The sequence below is a fragment of the Oryctolagus cuniculus genome, chromosome 10, assembly GCF_051225735.1.
Source record: "Oryctolagus cuniculus isolate XC-2025 breed Fujian yellow rabbit chromosome 10, ASM5122573v1, whole genome shotgun sequence".
Taxonomy (NCBI): domain Eukaryota; kingdom Metazoa; phylum Chordata; class Mammalia; order Lagomorpha; family Leporidae; genus Oryctolagus; species Oryctolagus cuniculus.
Window position 1 is genome coordinate 113,765,178 of NC_142876.1, and position 15,384 is coordinate 113,780,561.

The 15,384-nt window shown below is 51.2% G+C and overlaps 1 protein-coding gene across 1 annotated transcript in view; it reads left to right on the forward strand.

Moving 5' to 3' along the window:
* Window positions 1–7,089: 7,089 nt before the first annotated feature.
* LOC149124428 (putative ATP-dependent RNA helicase TDRD12) overlaps window positions 7,090–15,384 on the forward strand; it is a 41,030-nt gene continuing 32,735 nt past the window's right edge. The window contains exon 1 of the mRNA XM_089304924.1: window positions 7,090–7,233. Coding sequence (XP_089161050.1) covers window positions 7,090–7,233 — 144 coding nt within the window. The remainder of the gene's footprint in view (window positions 7,234–15,384) is intronic.

Sequence of the window (15,384 nt, forward strand, 5' to 3'; positions counted from 1 at the left end):
CTGCCTAGACCCTCCAGAGAGCTCCCCCAGCCTCCGATGCAGGAGCACAGTGTGTTGGCTCCAAGGACTTGGGCCATCTTCTACTGCCTTCCCAGGCCATAGCAGAGAGCTGGATGGGAAGTGGAGCAGCCGGGACTCAAGCTGGCTCCCATATGGGATGCCAGCACTGCAGGTGGAGGCTTTATCTCACTATACCACAGCCACAGCACCGGCCCCAGCTTCCTGTGTTTAAAAAGGAATTATTGGGGCCCGCGCAGTGGCCCATGGGTTAACGCCCTGGCCTGAGGCACTGGTGTCCCATATGGGCACCGGTTCTAGTCCCAGCTGCTCCTCTTATGATCTAGCTCTCTGCTATGGCCTGGGAAAGCAGTAGAAGATGGCCCAAGTCCTTGGGCCCCTGCACCCATGTGGAAGGCACAGAAGAAGCTCCTGGTTCCTTGCTTCAGATTGGCTCAGCTCTGCCTGTTGCAGCCATCTAGGGAGTGAATCAGTGGTTGGAAGAGACCTCTCTCTCTCTCTCTCTGTCTCTTTCTCTCTCTGCCTCTCTGTAACTACGCCTTTCAAATAAATAAATAAATAAATATGTAAAAAGCAAAACAAAAAAAATATGTGACAGTCACAGAAAGAATTCTCTTGATCATGGGCTCTGAAGATTGTCCTGCTCAAAATACTATAGACAAAATAACCAACAGTAAAGAAATACTATAGACTTCTAAAAATTAATCAGATTCAAGAATTTTGAATCAGCAGTGCATGGTAGAAGTCCTGATGATAAGTGTCAAAGTCAATTAATTATAGGAAGTAAGTCTGGGTAATTACTCTATTTTTTTTTTCTTTGACAGGCAGAGTGGACAGAGAGAGAGAGAGAGAAACGTCTTCCTTTGCTGTTCGTTCACCCCCCAGTGGCTGCTGCGGCTGGTGCACTGCGCTGATCCGAAGGCAGGAGCCAGGTGCTTCTCCTGGTCTCCCATGGGGTGCAGGGCCCAAGCACTTGGGCCATCCTCCACTGCACTCCCGGGCCACAGCAGAGAGCTGGCCTGGAAGAGGGGCAACTGGGACAGAATCCGGTGCCCTGACCAGGACTAGAAACCGGTGTGCCGGCGCCGCAGGCAGAGGATTAGCCTAGTGAGCCTCGGTGCCGGCCTGGATAATTACTCTAGATAAAGACACTGTAGGGGCTGGCACTGTGGCATATTGAGTAAACCCGCTGCCTGCAGTGCCGGCCTCCCATATGGGCACTGGTTCCAATCCAGCTTGCTCTCTCTCTTTTAAAGATTTATTTATTTATTTGAAAGAGTTATCTAGAAAGATAAGGAGAGAGAGAGAGAAAGAGCGAGAAGTCTTCCATCTGCTGGTTTACTCCCCAACTGGCCGCAACAGATGGAGCTATTCCAATCCGAAGCCAGGAGATAGGAGCTTCCTCCGGGTTTCCCACATGGAAACATGCAAAGAGCTGGATTGGAAGTGGAGCAGCCGGGGCTGGAACCAGCACCTCTGCTGTGGCCTGGGAAAGCAGAAGATGGTCCAAGCCCTTGGGCCCCTGCACCCGCATGGGAGACTAGTAAGAAGCTCTTGGCTCCTGGCTTCAGATCGGCACAGCTCTGGCTGTTGCGGCCAACTGGGGAGTGAACCAGCGGATGGAAGACCTCTCTCTCTTCCTGCCTCTGCTTCTTCTCTGTGTAACTCCGACTTTCAAATAAATAAATAAATCCTTTTTTAAATTATTATTTTTTTTTTGACAGGCAGAGTGGACAGTGAGAGAGAGAGACAGAGAGAAAGGTCTTCCTTTGCCGTTGGTTCACCCTCCAGTGGTCGCCACAGCTGGCGCGCTGCGGCCAGTGCACCGCACTGATCGGATGGCAGGAGCCAGGAACCAGGTGCTTTTCCTGGTCTCCCATGGGGTGCAGGGCCCAAGCACCTGGGCCATCCTCCACTGCACTCCCTGGCCACAGCAGAGAGCTGGCCTGGAAGAGGGGCAACCGGGACAGAATCCGGCGCCCCTACCGGGACTAGAACCCGGTGTGCCGGCGCCGCAAGGCGGAGGATTAGCCTAGTGAGCCGCGGCGCCAGCCATAAATAAATCTTTTTTAAAAAAGACATTGCAAATGTTAAACATTAAAATTTAACCTATTTTGTTAAAAACAACCTTTTAAAGATAAAAATAACGTGGTTTTTGTTCAATTATTCCAGACTATATTCTCACATATAGGGGTAGTGATAGAAAGAATAGGAAAAAACATGAGAGGACAGAGTAAATACCTGAGATAATAGAGAAATATCTGTTCAAGTGCTTTTCAGTGCAAGAGTAGCTGGCAGAGGCCGGCTCCGGTGTGCCGGCGCCGCAGGCAGAGGATTAGCCTAGTGAGCCGCGGAGCTGGCCAATTTGAGTGAATTATTATGATCTCTTGTTTACAGAAGTCAATGGCAGTGTTTTATAAACAGTTAAGTGTATGCTGAATTTACTAGGCAGTGCAGAGTTCCAGCTTCAACTGTAATCACTGCCGGTGTCAACCATCTCATTATCATGGGCTTTACTGAAGGAGTAACTCACTGGAGAGAACAGAACTCTTTCCACCCTGGCCCCCTGAAGATTCAAAAGACCATTCCCACCACGGCAGAGCCTTTCAGTTCCTATGAGCAGGGCCAGCATCGTGGCCTAACAGGTAAAGCCGCCTCCTGCAATGCTGGCATCTCTCCCACACGGCCCTGAGTCTCAGCTGCTCCACTTCCGAGCCAGATCCCTGCTAATGTGCCTGGGAAAGCAGTGGAAGATGGCCAAATGCTTGGGTCCCTGCACTCACGTGGGAGACCTGGAAGAAGTTCTTGGTTCCTGGCTTCTGCCTGGCCCAGACCAGACCATTTGGGGAGTGAACAAGCAAATAGAAGATCTCTCTCTCTCTTTCTCTCTCTGTCTCTCCTTCTGCCTTTCAAATCAATCAATCAATCTTTAAAACAATTTTCCAATATCTTCTGTTCATCCCATGATCCCTGGAAGAGCCAGCATGTTTGTGGCAGCTCCAGTAACTTCTTTTGGTTGCTTGCAGAGCTGTTTAACTGGCAATATTTGTGATTGGGCACTATTAAACCTTCCTGCATTCCTGAGTAAGCCTTACTGCCTTATTGGCCATGGCTCAACTTCTTTTTTTTTATTTTAATTTGTCTTGGGTTTTACTTGGCAGCATTTTATTTGGAATTTCACCACCTGCAATATTAAGGGAAGTTACAATGTTTGTGTTATCTTTGTCACATTTTAGAGCCGAAATTTAACTATCTTACCAAAATGAATTGAGAAAAATTTTTAAAGCATTTATCTCATGAGTTTATTTACAAACATATCCAGTATGCTACATGAGTTCAAGAGTTTGATCCACAATCAATAGATCATACCTCTTGAACTGTTCTTCATTTCTAGTGAGTAGATGACTGAAAGAATCCTCATTTTTTAAATTTTTATTAACTTTTTTAAACATTTCATGTTTTGTTTGAAAGGCAGAGAGACAGAGACAGACATATAGAGATCTTCCATCTGCTTGTTGACTACTCTAAAGTCTGCAATAGCTGGGGCTGGACCAGGAGCGGGGAGCTCAATTCAGGTTTCCCATGTAGCGGCCGGGGCTCAGCCACTCGAGCCATCATCTGCTGTCTCCTAGGTGGGCATCAGCAGGAAGCTGGGATTGGAGGAGGAGCTGGAACCTGGACTCAGGTATTCTAATATAGGACGTGGCTGCAGCGGCTTAACCACTGCACCAAGGGCCTGCCCCCAGTGTGTTTCTTAAGCTTTAGGTGTCTTCGCATCAGGAAAGGAGTGGCAAGTCCAGACCCAAAATGCAAAGTCATCGTAATCAGTCATTGCTTTCTTTTTCCACTTAACGTGGCCAACTCTTCCCTGGGCTCTTCTGGGGGTTCCTACAGACCACAGAGCCTGAACCCCAGCTACTCTGCTCCAAAGTGGCCCAGACACCCAATGGGGATGATATGGCAGCACCATACTCTGTCTTCCTTTTTTTCACAACCTTGTTCTCTTTCTACCTTTTTATGTGGTAAAGTTTAAAATTTTTATTTACATTTGTTTATTTGAAAGGCAGAGAGACAGAGATCTCCTGGCCACTGATCCATTCCCCAAATGTCTGCAACAGCCAGGGCTGGGCCAGGCTGAAGCCAGGAGCCCCAAACTCAATTTGGGTCTCCTGTGTGGGTGACAGGGATCCAAATATTTGGGCTGTCATTTACTCCCTCCCATGGTGTAGGCGAGCAGGAAGCTGGAATTCAAAGTGGAGCCAGGCCTCAAATCCAGGCACTCTGATATGGGCTACCAGCATACCAAGCTGTGTCTTAACTGCTGCACCAAATGTCCAAAACAATGGTGCAACTTCTTTTAAAAAACAAACAAAAAATCTTCCCATTAGCATCAGAGTTGGGGGAGGGGGGAGAAGGTTACAGGTACAGATTCTGAAACTCTGCAGTCTTAAGAGACTGGGTGGCTGCAGCCTCATTTTGAGTATCCATCCCAGTGCAACAGGAGAGAAACAGGACTCATTTAGAAAAATATCAAGCTCCTCACAACTGGACACGTGTCCATTTCTAGCTCCAAACCAATCAGGAGCGAGGAGTGTCAGATCCTAACCGGCAGTGACCCCTGCTGCCCTGGTAGGGACTCCTGAACGTTCCAGCATGCCCAAAATGGCCTCATGTGAACTTTCCGGGGTGATGGTATTGAGCACCATTGCTGTGGTGTGTCGTGTGCAAAAAGAGTGAAAGCCAAATCAGCGGTGCCTGTGCAGATCACCTAGCTGGGTGCCAAATGCTGTCCTGTGCCCAGGGGTTTGAGCCAGATTGAAGTGCCGTGTGCACTGGGGGAACGGGCACGCCTTCCCACCCCCATGAAAGCACCTGTTCGGCTCCCATAGGACAGCAAGTTGACTGAAGCTCACCCTGCTGTGCTGTCCGCGTGTTGGAGCATGAGCGCCCCATAACCCCTGTCTGGGTTGCATATTGTCCCCTTGTCAATTTCTATCTGCAAGTGAGCCAAAGACCCTGGGCTTGGTAAGGCCACTGTGATGTACAAATAGTTCCACTTTCTGGAAGCAGGTTTGTGACAATGTTTCAGGATCACCTTTTGCAGCATGAGAGTTAGTGAAAGAAAAAAGACAAAGGCTGTCCCTTGCACTCTTCATTAAAAAAATTTTATATATTTGAAATGCAAAATGAGAGAGAGAGAGAGAACAGGAGGAAGGGAGAGAGAGAGAGAGAGAGAGAGAGAGAGAGAGAGAGAGATAGATATATCATTCATCTACTGGTTCATTCCCCTACTGCCCACAGTAGCAGGGCCGAGTCGGGCTGAAAGCAGGAACTACAGCAGCATCTCCCACGTGGGTGGCAGGAACCCAGCACCTGGGCCTTCCCCTGCTGCTTCTCCTGCACATCGCAGGAAACTGAACGCAAGTGCAGACGGACACCCCACGCAGGGGCTCCAGCCACCGCGCGGGCACATCGCCTGCCCGTGTTCTCCACCTCCTTTCAGGCTCGGGACCTTCCACGTCTCACCTGTCGACAGGCGTGTTGGCCTGCCAGGTATGTAGCCTGCTTCCTCGCCCCTCCCCCCAGCACCAGGTGAACACCATGCTCCCCATCAGCAGCTTCCTGCCTGACTCGCAGGCGCACACCTGTCCTTTCCCAAGGTCCTCCTGGGGGGACATCAAGCACACACCTGTGGGGCCTTGTAGAATCAAGCTTTTTTTTTTTTTTTTCTTGAAAAAAAATTTTTTTAAAGGTTTACTTGAAAGTCAGTTACCGAGAGAACTGAGCTTATTTTTTTAAAACTGGAGGCTTACCTGAACATCTTGCTCCCCCAAGTACAGAACCTAACAATTCCCATGCTCTCTCTAATCTGGTCTTCTACTATTTTGTTGGTTGCCCCAATCAGCCAATTAACACATTTCGACATAGAGCTTAAGAAACGTTGCCCCCCAACCCCCCATTGAAATACTAAGGAATTCAGCTGTAAAAGCTTCTAGGCCCAACATTTTTTGGGGGGTGTCGATGTTTCTTTCATTTTTTTAAAAAAATTTTTATTTATTTATTTAAGTGCTAGAGAGAGAGGGAAAGACAGAAAATTCTTCTATGGGCTGGTTCACTCCCCAGATGGCCGGAGCTGGGCCAATCAGAAGCCAGGAGCTTCTTCTGGGTCTTCCACTTGGGTGCAGGGGCCCAAGCACTTGGGCCATCTTCCGCTGCTTTCCCAGGCCATAAGCTGAGACCTGGATCAGAAGAGGAACAGCCGGGAGTTGAACCGGTGCTCATATGAGATTCCGGTGGCAACGCAGGCCCAGGGTTGAAAGCCACAGCGCCGGCCTGTTTACCTTCGTCTTTAGGGGACATTATTCTTCCTGCTTGTCTGCCGGATGACTCCTGTCCGGGACAGTGCTCAGAGCCAAGCTTGGCTGCGCTTCCTGGGGGTCGTCTCCTCCAACTCAGAACCCCGCGGAGAGCCCTGACTGGGAGACAGAGCCTTCCAAGTGAGAACTCTGGTGGCTGCTTCAGTCACAGGAGCTGCAGACCCCGGCCCACTCAGAGGACGGGGTCGTGCACACTTCCGCTAAGACAAGCAAGCCCCGCACAGAGACCTGGGGAGCGCGGCCCGCTGGACGCTGGGGGTGGACAGCCCAGCAGGCCCCGCGCGGCGCGCTCCCGGCGGGGAGGCCAGCCCAGGTCCCCAAGCCCCCGGGCGCCCCGCGGCCCAGGAAGCGAGCCGCGCGCCCAGCACCGCGGGGCCCCCACGCCCCTCCCCGCCGCACGGCGGCGCTGCGCAAGGCCGGCCGTTGTCCGGGGCCGTTGGGCGCCCACGTGGCTTCTGGACGCCTCGAGGCCGGCGCGGGGGCGGGCGCCATTACGAGAGGCCGGGGGCGCGGTGTGGAGCCGACCAGGAGCCCAGAGCGCGCCCGCGGCGGCGGCGTCGGGTGGGAAGACGAGGCGCGGCACTGGGGGGCGTGGCGGCCGGCCTGCAGGCGGGGGCGCGTCCAGGGCAGGAAGCTGGAGTCCCCGTCGAGCTGGTGGGCGCGGCCCCCGCAGAGGCCTGAGGGGTCTGGCGCGATGGCAGGGGCCGCCCCCGGGGCGATGGCAGGGGCAGCGCGGCTCGCCACGCCCGCCACGCCCGCCACGCCCGCCGCCGGGCGCGTGGTCCAGGGCGAGCGGGCCAGAGGCGCGGCGAAGATGCTCGAGGTCCTGGTGCTCAAGGTGAGCGAGCGGCCCGCGCACGGACGGTCGGGCCCGGGTCGGCGCAGGCGGGAGGCTGGAGTGCGGGTGGGGGTCGCTTCAGAAGGGGGCGCGTGCGCTGTTCCGGACGACCCCGGAGGGCGGTTGCTGCGAGCTGTCCCGTACTAGGTGTGCATGCCTGACTCGGGCACGTTGGCAGGTGTGTTGGTGCCCCGCACACCCCAGCCCACGTCCGCCCTAGGTTAGGGCCCTCGCGGGGAACCGTGGACCTGGCTCCCACCCTTCCCCCGCCGCCCTCGGGGCTCGGCTTCTGGGACCCCCCCTCCCCCACACGCCCTCTCCTCACACGGGTGTCCTGGTCCCCGGGGCGGGCATGGGCTGCCACCTTGGAGACTTGAGGTGCTGGGAGGGCTCCTGAGGAAGCCGGAGGGGAGGGGCTGGAGGAGGGAGTTTACAAACCAGAGCCAGGGTGTGGGATGGGGAGGGGCGCCGCGAAGGAGGGGGATGGGTGGTGTTTGTGTTCTGTGGATTCACCCGACCAGAGCGTCACACACCCCCGAAGCCGCTGACTCCTTGCAAGGAGGCCTGGCTCTCAGACTTTTCAATCTGTTTTATTTATTTGACAGAGTTAGGGACAGTGAGAGAGACAGACAGACAGAAAGGTCTTCCTTCCTTTGGTTCACCCCGCAAATGGCCGCCACGGCCGGCATGCTGCGCCGATCTGAAACCAGCAGCCAGGCGCTTCCTCCTGGTCTCCCATGCGGGTGCAGGGCCCAAGCACTTGGCCATCCTCCACTGCCCTCCCGGGCCACAGCAGAGAGCTGGACTAGAAGAGGAGCAACTGGGACTAGAACCCGGCGCCATATGGTTCGCTGGCGCCCCAGGCAGAGAATGAACCAAGCAAGCCATGGCGTCGGCCCCGGCTCTCAGACTTTGAAGGGATTTCAGGTCTCCCTGGGAGGCTCCTCTGCACTAGTCAGATGTTATCCATCAGTCCTAAATATGTCAGTCCCAATTCCTTCCTGTGAAAGGGCTCTCACCCATCCTGCCACGTGCACGCCCGTGGGTGCAGGACTTGGGCAAGAAGTGCTGGGCTCGTGCCCTCCTGCTTGGGAGCCCGTCTGTGTGTTGGGCCCTGGAACCTGCTTATGTCTCCCCTCAGCTCTGCCCGGCCTCCACTTATGACTGCGACCTGGCTCACCCTTGGAGCAAATCTTCTGTCCCTTATAGGAGTATGTGCCCCAGTGAGGTCCAGGTTCCGGCTGTCCTGATCCAGATTGATGTGGCATTTCCATGGATATGGTGCCCCCTCCCACCCTGTGCCCATCAACAGGTGATGGGGTACCCTCAGGGTGGTGTGCATGGAGGATGGGAAATTATTTAGCTTTCACATTAGTTAGTTTGGAGGTGTCCTCTTACACATGAGGATGTCATATGAAGTGAGGTGAGCCAAGCAGAAAGGCCCACGTGCTGTATGATTCTGTGGGCGAGTTGAATGGCAGCTGCCAGAGGTTGGGTTTGTGCGTACAGGGCAGAGATTCAGTTTTGCAAGGTGAGGAATTCTGGAGATGGCTGGTGCTCATGGTTGCACAACAGTGCCGGTCTACGTAATGCTACTGAACTGTACACTTAAAATTGCTCAAAAGGATGAATTTTATCTGGAGTTTGCCACAACTTTTTAAAAAGATTTACTAATTTGAAGAACAGAATGACAGAGACCAACAGAGAGGGAGGTCTTCCATCCACTGGTTCATTCCTCAAATGGCCGCAACAGCCAGATCTGGCAGAATCTGAAGCCAGGAACCAGGAACTCCATCCGGGCCTATCATGTGGGTGGCAGGGGACCAAGCACTGGGACCCCGAGGCACATTCCCAGGGAGCTGGATCAGAAGTGGAACAGGCGGGACTCGAACTGGTTCTTGGTGGTCATGAGACAGGAACCCGGCAGAGAAGAGAAGCAGCGACCCAGAAGACAGCAGCCTCCCTGAGTGACGCAGACAGAGGCGAGAGCTGTACCTGGAGAGCCGCATCACCAGGAGCCCTGTAGCAGGGCAGCTGTGCTGTTCCTGAAGAGTCCGGCCTGCAGGAGACTCTGCCACATCTGGCGGGGACGAGACCTCTCCTGGCTAAGGAGGGCAGAGAAGAGCTGTTGGCTGCCAGGAACGTGAGGAGGGGCTCGCACGCCCCAGCTGGTTAGGTGCCGCGTGTGATGTCTGCATCGCACCTCAGGGTGCCTGTTCAGATCTGACCGCTCAGCTTCTGGTCCAGCTTCCTGTGTGCTCACATGGGAAGGCAGCATATGATGGCCCAAGTACTTTGACCCCTGCCCCTGTGTAGGAGGTCAGAATGGAGTTCCTTCCCTCCTCCCAGACTTGGCTGTTGTGGGCATTTGGGGAGTGAACCAGCAGATGGAAGAGCTCTCTCCCCATCCCCCACCTTGCTCTTGCTGTCCATCTCTCTCTGTCACTCTGCTTTTCAAATACATAAGTACACACAGCATATATGAGGAAAGCAGCCCGGGCCACACACTTCTGTGTTTGAAATCTGGGAGGCCGTAGCACCCTGATGGCTGGGCACGTGGCCTTGGAGAGTGGCAGAAAGCAGTAGTCCTCGGCCTTCCCTGGGAAGCTCCTGGAGGAACTGGCAACTAGAACTGTGTGTGTTGCTGTCTGCAAAAACTGGGCCTGGCTTGCATTTTACAGGCTTTAGAAGCAGATTTTTTTTAATGAAACATTCTAGCAGCCTCAGCATTTAACATTAAAAAAATTATTTATGTATTTTCATTGGGAAAACAGGTCAGCAGAGTTCTTCCGTCTGCTGGTTTACTCCAGAATGCCCACAGCAGCCAGGGCTGGGCCAGGCCAAAGCTGGGAGCCTAGAGCTCAGTCCTGGTCTCCCACGTGGGTGACAGCGCCACAGTGCTTGAGCCATCATCTGCTGCCTGACCAGTAGGCACGTTGGCAGGAAGCTGGATTGGTGGTTGTGTGGCCTTGATGTGAACCACGCACTCTGAGTGTCCCAAGCCGTGAGCTGACTGCTGCCCCAAACGCCCACCCCTAAGAATGCTTTGTAAACGTCTTTCCTAAATTAGTCTTTGGAAAGTTTTCAAACACAAAAACAGCATCATGAATACCTGTGTGTACTACACCCACACTAACTGGTTGGTAACGCTTTGCTGCGTTTGCACTTCAGAAATATGTGTATGTAAAAATTACTTTTTCTTTTTTGGTTGAGCCATTTGAGAATGACTCTAGAACTCAGAGCACTTAACTGATTTTTCTAGGAACAAAGACCTCCTCTTATAGAACTATAATGTAATCATCACACTTGAGAAATTTAATGTTGGTGCAACACTGTTACCCTGATACACAGTCTGTACTCCCTTTGTCCTGATAAGGTCTACTGTAGCTTGTTTTTTCTGATAAAGAACCCAGAACTACACATGCATTTAATTGTCATGGCCTTGTAGAGTTCATTAAGGCAGTACATCGGTCTATCTTTGATGGTACTGAAATTTCTGAAGAATAAGGGCGGTCACTTTGCAAAATATTCCTTAATAATTATAACTATATTAATATATTTAGGTTAGACATTTTTAGTAAAAATGCTACATAAGTTATGCCACGTCAGAGGACAAGATGTTTTAAAAAAAATTGATGCTGGGGCCAGCATTGTGGTATAGCAAGGTAAGCTACCACCTGTGATGTCAGGACCCCATATGGGCACCTGTTCAAATCTCGTCTGCTCCACTTAAGATCTAGCTCCCTGCTAATGTGCCTGGGAAAGCAACAGAAGATGACACAAGTGCTTGGGCCTCTGCCACCCGTGTGGGAGACCCAGATGAAGCTCTTGGCTTCAGCCTGGTCCAGCCCTGGTCATTGCAACCATTTGGGGAGTGAATTGGTGGGTAGAAGATCTCTCTCTGTCCCCCTCTCTGCCTCCCTCCCTCTCTAACTCTGCGTTTGAAATAAATAAGTAAATCTTTTTTAAAAATTCAGATTAATTTAAAAATTTTAACTTTTTATTAGAAAATGCATTGGAGATGCAGAAAAGTGTGGAAAATAGTATCGATATTGGGACACCTACCAAACTCTTATCTATTTGAAAGGTAGAGACACAAGGAGAGACAGAGCTCTCCCATCCCTTTGTTCGCACCCCAGATGCCCACAGTAGCCAAGGCGGGGCCAGGCCAAAGCTTGGAGCTGGGAACTCAACCTGAGTCCCCCACACTGAGGACAGGGACCCAGTCACTCAAGCCGTGGTCAAGAGGCCTCCTAGAGTGTGCACTGATTAGCAGCAAGCTGGAATCTGCATCAGAACGTGGACGGAAACCTAAGCACTCCCATGTGGAACGCAGACCCGGCCTGAGGATTCACTGCTATGACAAAAGCCCACCCCTATTTTTTAATTGATGTATAATTTATTTACAGAAAAATTCATTCCTTTTTGTGTAGACTTCTGTATTTTGAAAAATGCATAGCATCGTGAAATCACCCCCACAGTCAAAATGCAGAAGCATTTCCTCACTTCCCCATATTCCCATGATGACGCTCCTTTGTAGCTGTATCTTTCTCTACCTGTAATGCTTTATAAAGAAGATTGTTTTCTGCTGCTATTAGTTTTTCTTTTCTAGAATGTCACAGAAATGGGTGCGTGCAGAATCCCAGAGCAGTAGTGGCCTTTCACTGTGGCTTCTTCAAAGACGACACACTGGATACTGCTTTGTGTTGCTGCATAGGGTCAGTGGCAGAGTAGTATTCCGTGGTGTGCACACACAGCAGTTTATACTCACAGGCCACTTGAGTTGTTTCAGTTTAGGGAGATGATGAACAACACTGCTATAATCTTTGCCTACAGGTAGTTGTATGGACTCGAGTTCATTTCATTTGGGAGAATAACTAGGATGGAATTGCTTGTGTTTTAACTTTATGAGAAACTGATGGACTGTGTTCCAGCATAACTGCCTTTTTGCATTTCTGTCAAAAATGTCTGAGTTCCCTTTTTCTCTCTCTCACTGTCTGACTTTGCCTGTCTAATAAAAGGGGGGGGGGGCGCAGCGCCGTGGCTCACTTGGTTAATCCTGCACCTGCAGCGCCGGCATCCCATGTGGGCTCTGGGTTCTAGTCCCAGTTGCTCCTCTTGCAGTCCAGCTCTCTGCTGTGGCCCGGGAAGGCAGTGGAGGATGGCCCAAGTGCTTGGGCCCTGCACCCGCATGGTAGACCAGGAGGAAGCACTTGGCTCCTGGCTTCGGATCGGCGCAATGCGCCGGCCATAGCAGCCATCTGGGTTGTGAACCAACGAAAGGAAGACCTTTCTCTCTGTTTCTCTCAGTAACTCTATCTAATAAAAAAAAAAAAGTATGAGTTCTATTTGCTCTTCATCCCTATATACAGTTAGTATTGTAAGGTTTTTTGTTTGTTTGTTTTTTAAAGATTGATGATTTTGACAGAGTTAGAGATCTTCCATCTGCTGGTTCACTCTTGAATTGGCCACAAAGGTGGGAGCTGGGCCAGGCCAAAGCCAGGAGCCCCGACTCCATCTGGGTCTCCTTTGTGGGTGCAGGGGCTCAAGCGCTTGGGCCATCCTCCACTGCTGTCCCAGGCACATTACATTACAGGGAGGTGGATTGGAAGTAGAGCAGCTGTGACTGGAACCCACGCCCTTTCTCCAGCGCCAGCCTCACCTGATGGCTGTAGACTCACAGCTGAGACTTGGACTTGAGGTCGGATAGTGAGTCCTCCAGTTGTGTTCTTCTTCCTCATGATTATTTAGGCTGTTCTAATTCCTTTGTCTTTTTTTTTTAAATAAAAGATTTATTTTTATTTATTTGAAAGTGAGAGTTACAGAGAGAGGTAGAGCCAGAGAGAGAGGTCTTCCCTCTGCTGGTTCACTCCCCAAATGACTGCAACACCTAGAGCTTATCTGATCTGAAGCCAGGAGCTTCTTCCAGGTCTCCCACGCAGGTGCCGGGCCCCAAGGACTTGGGCCATCTTCTGCTGCTTTCCCAGGCCATAGCAGAGAGCTGGATTGGAAGTGGAGCAGCCAGGACTCCAACCGACGCCTATATTTTTTGCCGCCGCTGCAGGCTGTGGCTTTAACCCGCTGCGCCACAGCACCAGCCCCTAATTCCTTTGTCTTTCCAAGGAGGATCTCATTATTAGCATGCTGATTTGTAACCACCCCTTCCCTGCAAAAATCCATCATTAAACCTGCTGGAATTGTGTTGTATTTCTAGATCACTTCAGGGGAAAACAGCCGTTTCTTAATTGTGGCCCCCACAGATGCTAGGGGGGTTCCCACCCCCAGCACTGCGCAGCATCGCATGAACGGCCTCCATTACTGTCAGCCACCCCTCAAGGCGCATAGTCCATGGTGCTGAGGGTCCAGTCGGGCCCTCCGCTGAGGTGGATGGACAACCCCTGCCCCAAGGGTGACCTTTTTCGTTTGATCAGTAATTTTTTTATGATCTTGTCCTCATCACCTATTTGTATACAAAAGTTGCTTAAAATTTTAAAACCAATCTAAAGAGACAAAAACTAAAGGATCGCTGCATTTATTTAACTGGGCAGCTGTTCCCTCAAGCTTCGGCCCTGCGTAAGTCAGTCCACTTCCAGAGTTTCTCTGCAGCAACCGGCCCTGCTGGTCTCTTTAGGGCTGACCCTCCTGTGTCAGAGGCTCAGCTTGTACGGTATTGCTGGATTTGAGCTGCACTCCAGTGTCAGCCCACCTGCCTGTCTGTGTTGTGGTGGGTCCAGGGAGCTATCTTGAGGACTTTGACTGTAGTAGGGGTGGATGGAACAAGGGTCTGTTTATTTCTAAGAGTTTGTTTTATCTGTTTGAAGGCTTTTTTATTTGATTTAAAGATTTTATTTATTTGAGAGGTACAGTTAGACAGTGAGAGGGAAAGACAGAGATAAAGGTATTCCTTCCGTTGTTTCACTCCCCAATTTGCCACAATGGCCAGAGCTACGCCGATCTGAAGCCAGGAGCCATGAGCTTCTTCCTGGTCTCCCACGCAGGTGCAGGGGCCCAAGAGCTTGGGCCATCTTCTATTGCTTTCCCAGGCCATAGCAGAGAGCTGGATCGGAAGTGGAGCAGCTGGGACTCGAACCAGCGCCCATCTGGGATGCCAGCACTTCAGGCCAGGGTGTTAACCTGCTGCACCATAGCGCCAGCCCCGAGAAGGCTTTTTTACAATAGAGGACTTTTCCCCACTTTGTGGCTTTCTACGTCTGGAATTTGCAGGTCTAACAAGCAAATTAGATACAACAGGATCTAAAACAAAAAGATTGAATCGTTATTAGAGTACCTAGGAAATGTGTTCTCTAAACCAGGAGCAGGTTTTCTCACAGAGAGAGGCATGTAGGCCTGGCCAGGTACGTATGAGGCCCGACCTCTGTCTTTACATGGGATAGTGGAAGAGACATCATAAGAAAGGTGTGAACCTCTTGAGGGAAGACGCCCTGTTGACTCCATTACCTAGGCGGCCTGGGAGAAGAGCTGGCTTGAACAGGAGGTTAGTACAGAAGAGGTGGCACTTCTGAAAGGAAGATTGCAGTCCTGCCTGTCTTGACCCAAGGCCTTGCCCTCAATGGCAGTAGTTATCTTGGAAGCCGGGCAGAGTAAAGGGCTCTTTGAGGTTGGAGCCAGTAGGATCTGTGGTTCTAACCTGGGATCCCTTCAGCCCCAAGGCAATTCCATTCACCCAGCTCTTGACAGAATTTGGTAGAGGCTGGCTTTTTTCAGGATGGCTGTTTGCCCCATCTCCTGGCTTTCCAAATTGAAGCCTGATGCCATTTGGGATGGACTGGCCTCACTGGGTCTCGTTGATGGCAGAACACTGTGTAAAGTAGCTATTAGTTGGCTTGACAGCTATCTTTACATTCCTCCTGCTAAAGCAGACCACAGAGGCATCCTCTAAGATGTCAGTTAAGGGGTTGTTGAGTTCTGTCCTTAATCTTTGGTGGCTGAGCTAGAAGTCTGTAGTCACAGGCATGTTTTGACAGTTTTTTTTTTTTGAAACAATGCAGTGCCCATGAGGAGAGCTATGTTCTTTAAGATCAAAACATGAAGATGGTTTCACTAATTTGTCTATAAATTTTGTTATTAATTTGCCAAGAACAACTTTAACTTAGACTTTAGAGGGAGCAATGAGCACTGTATTATACCTCT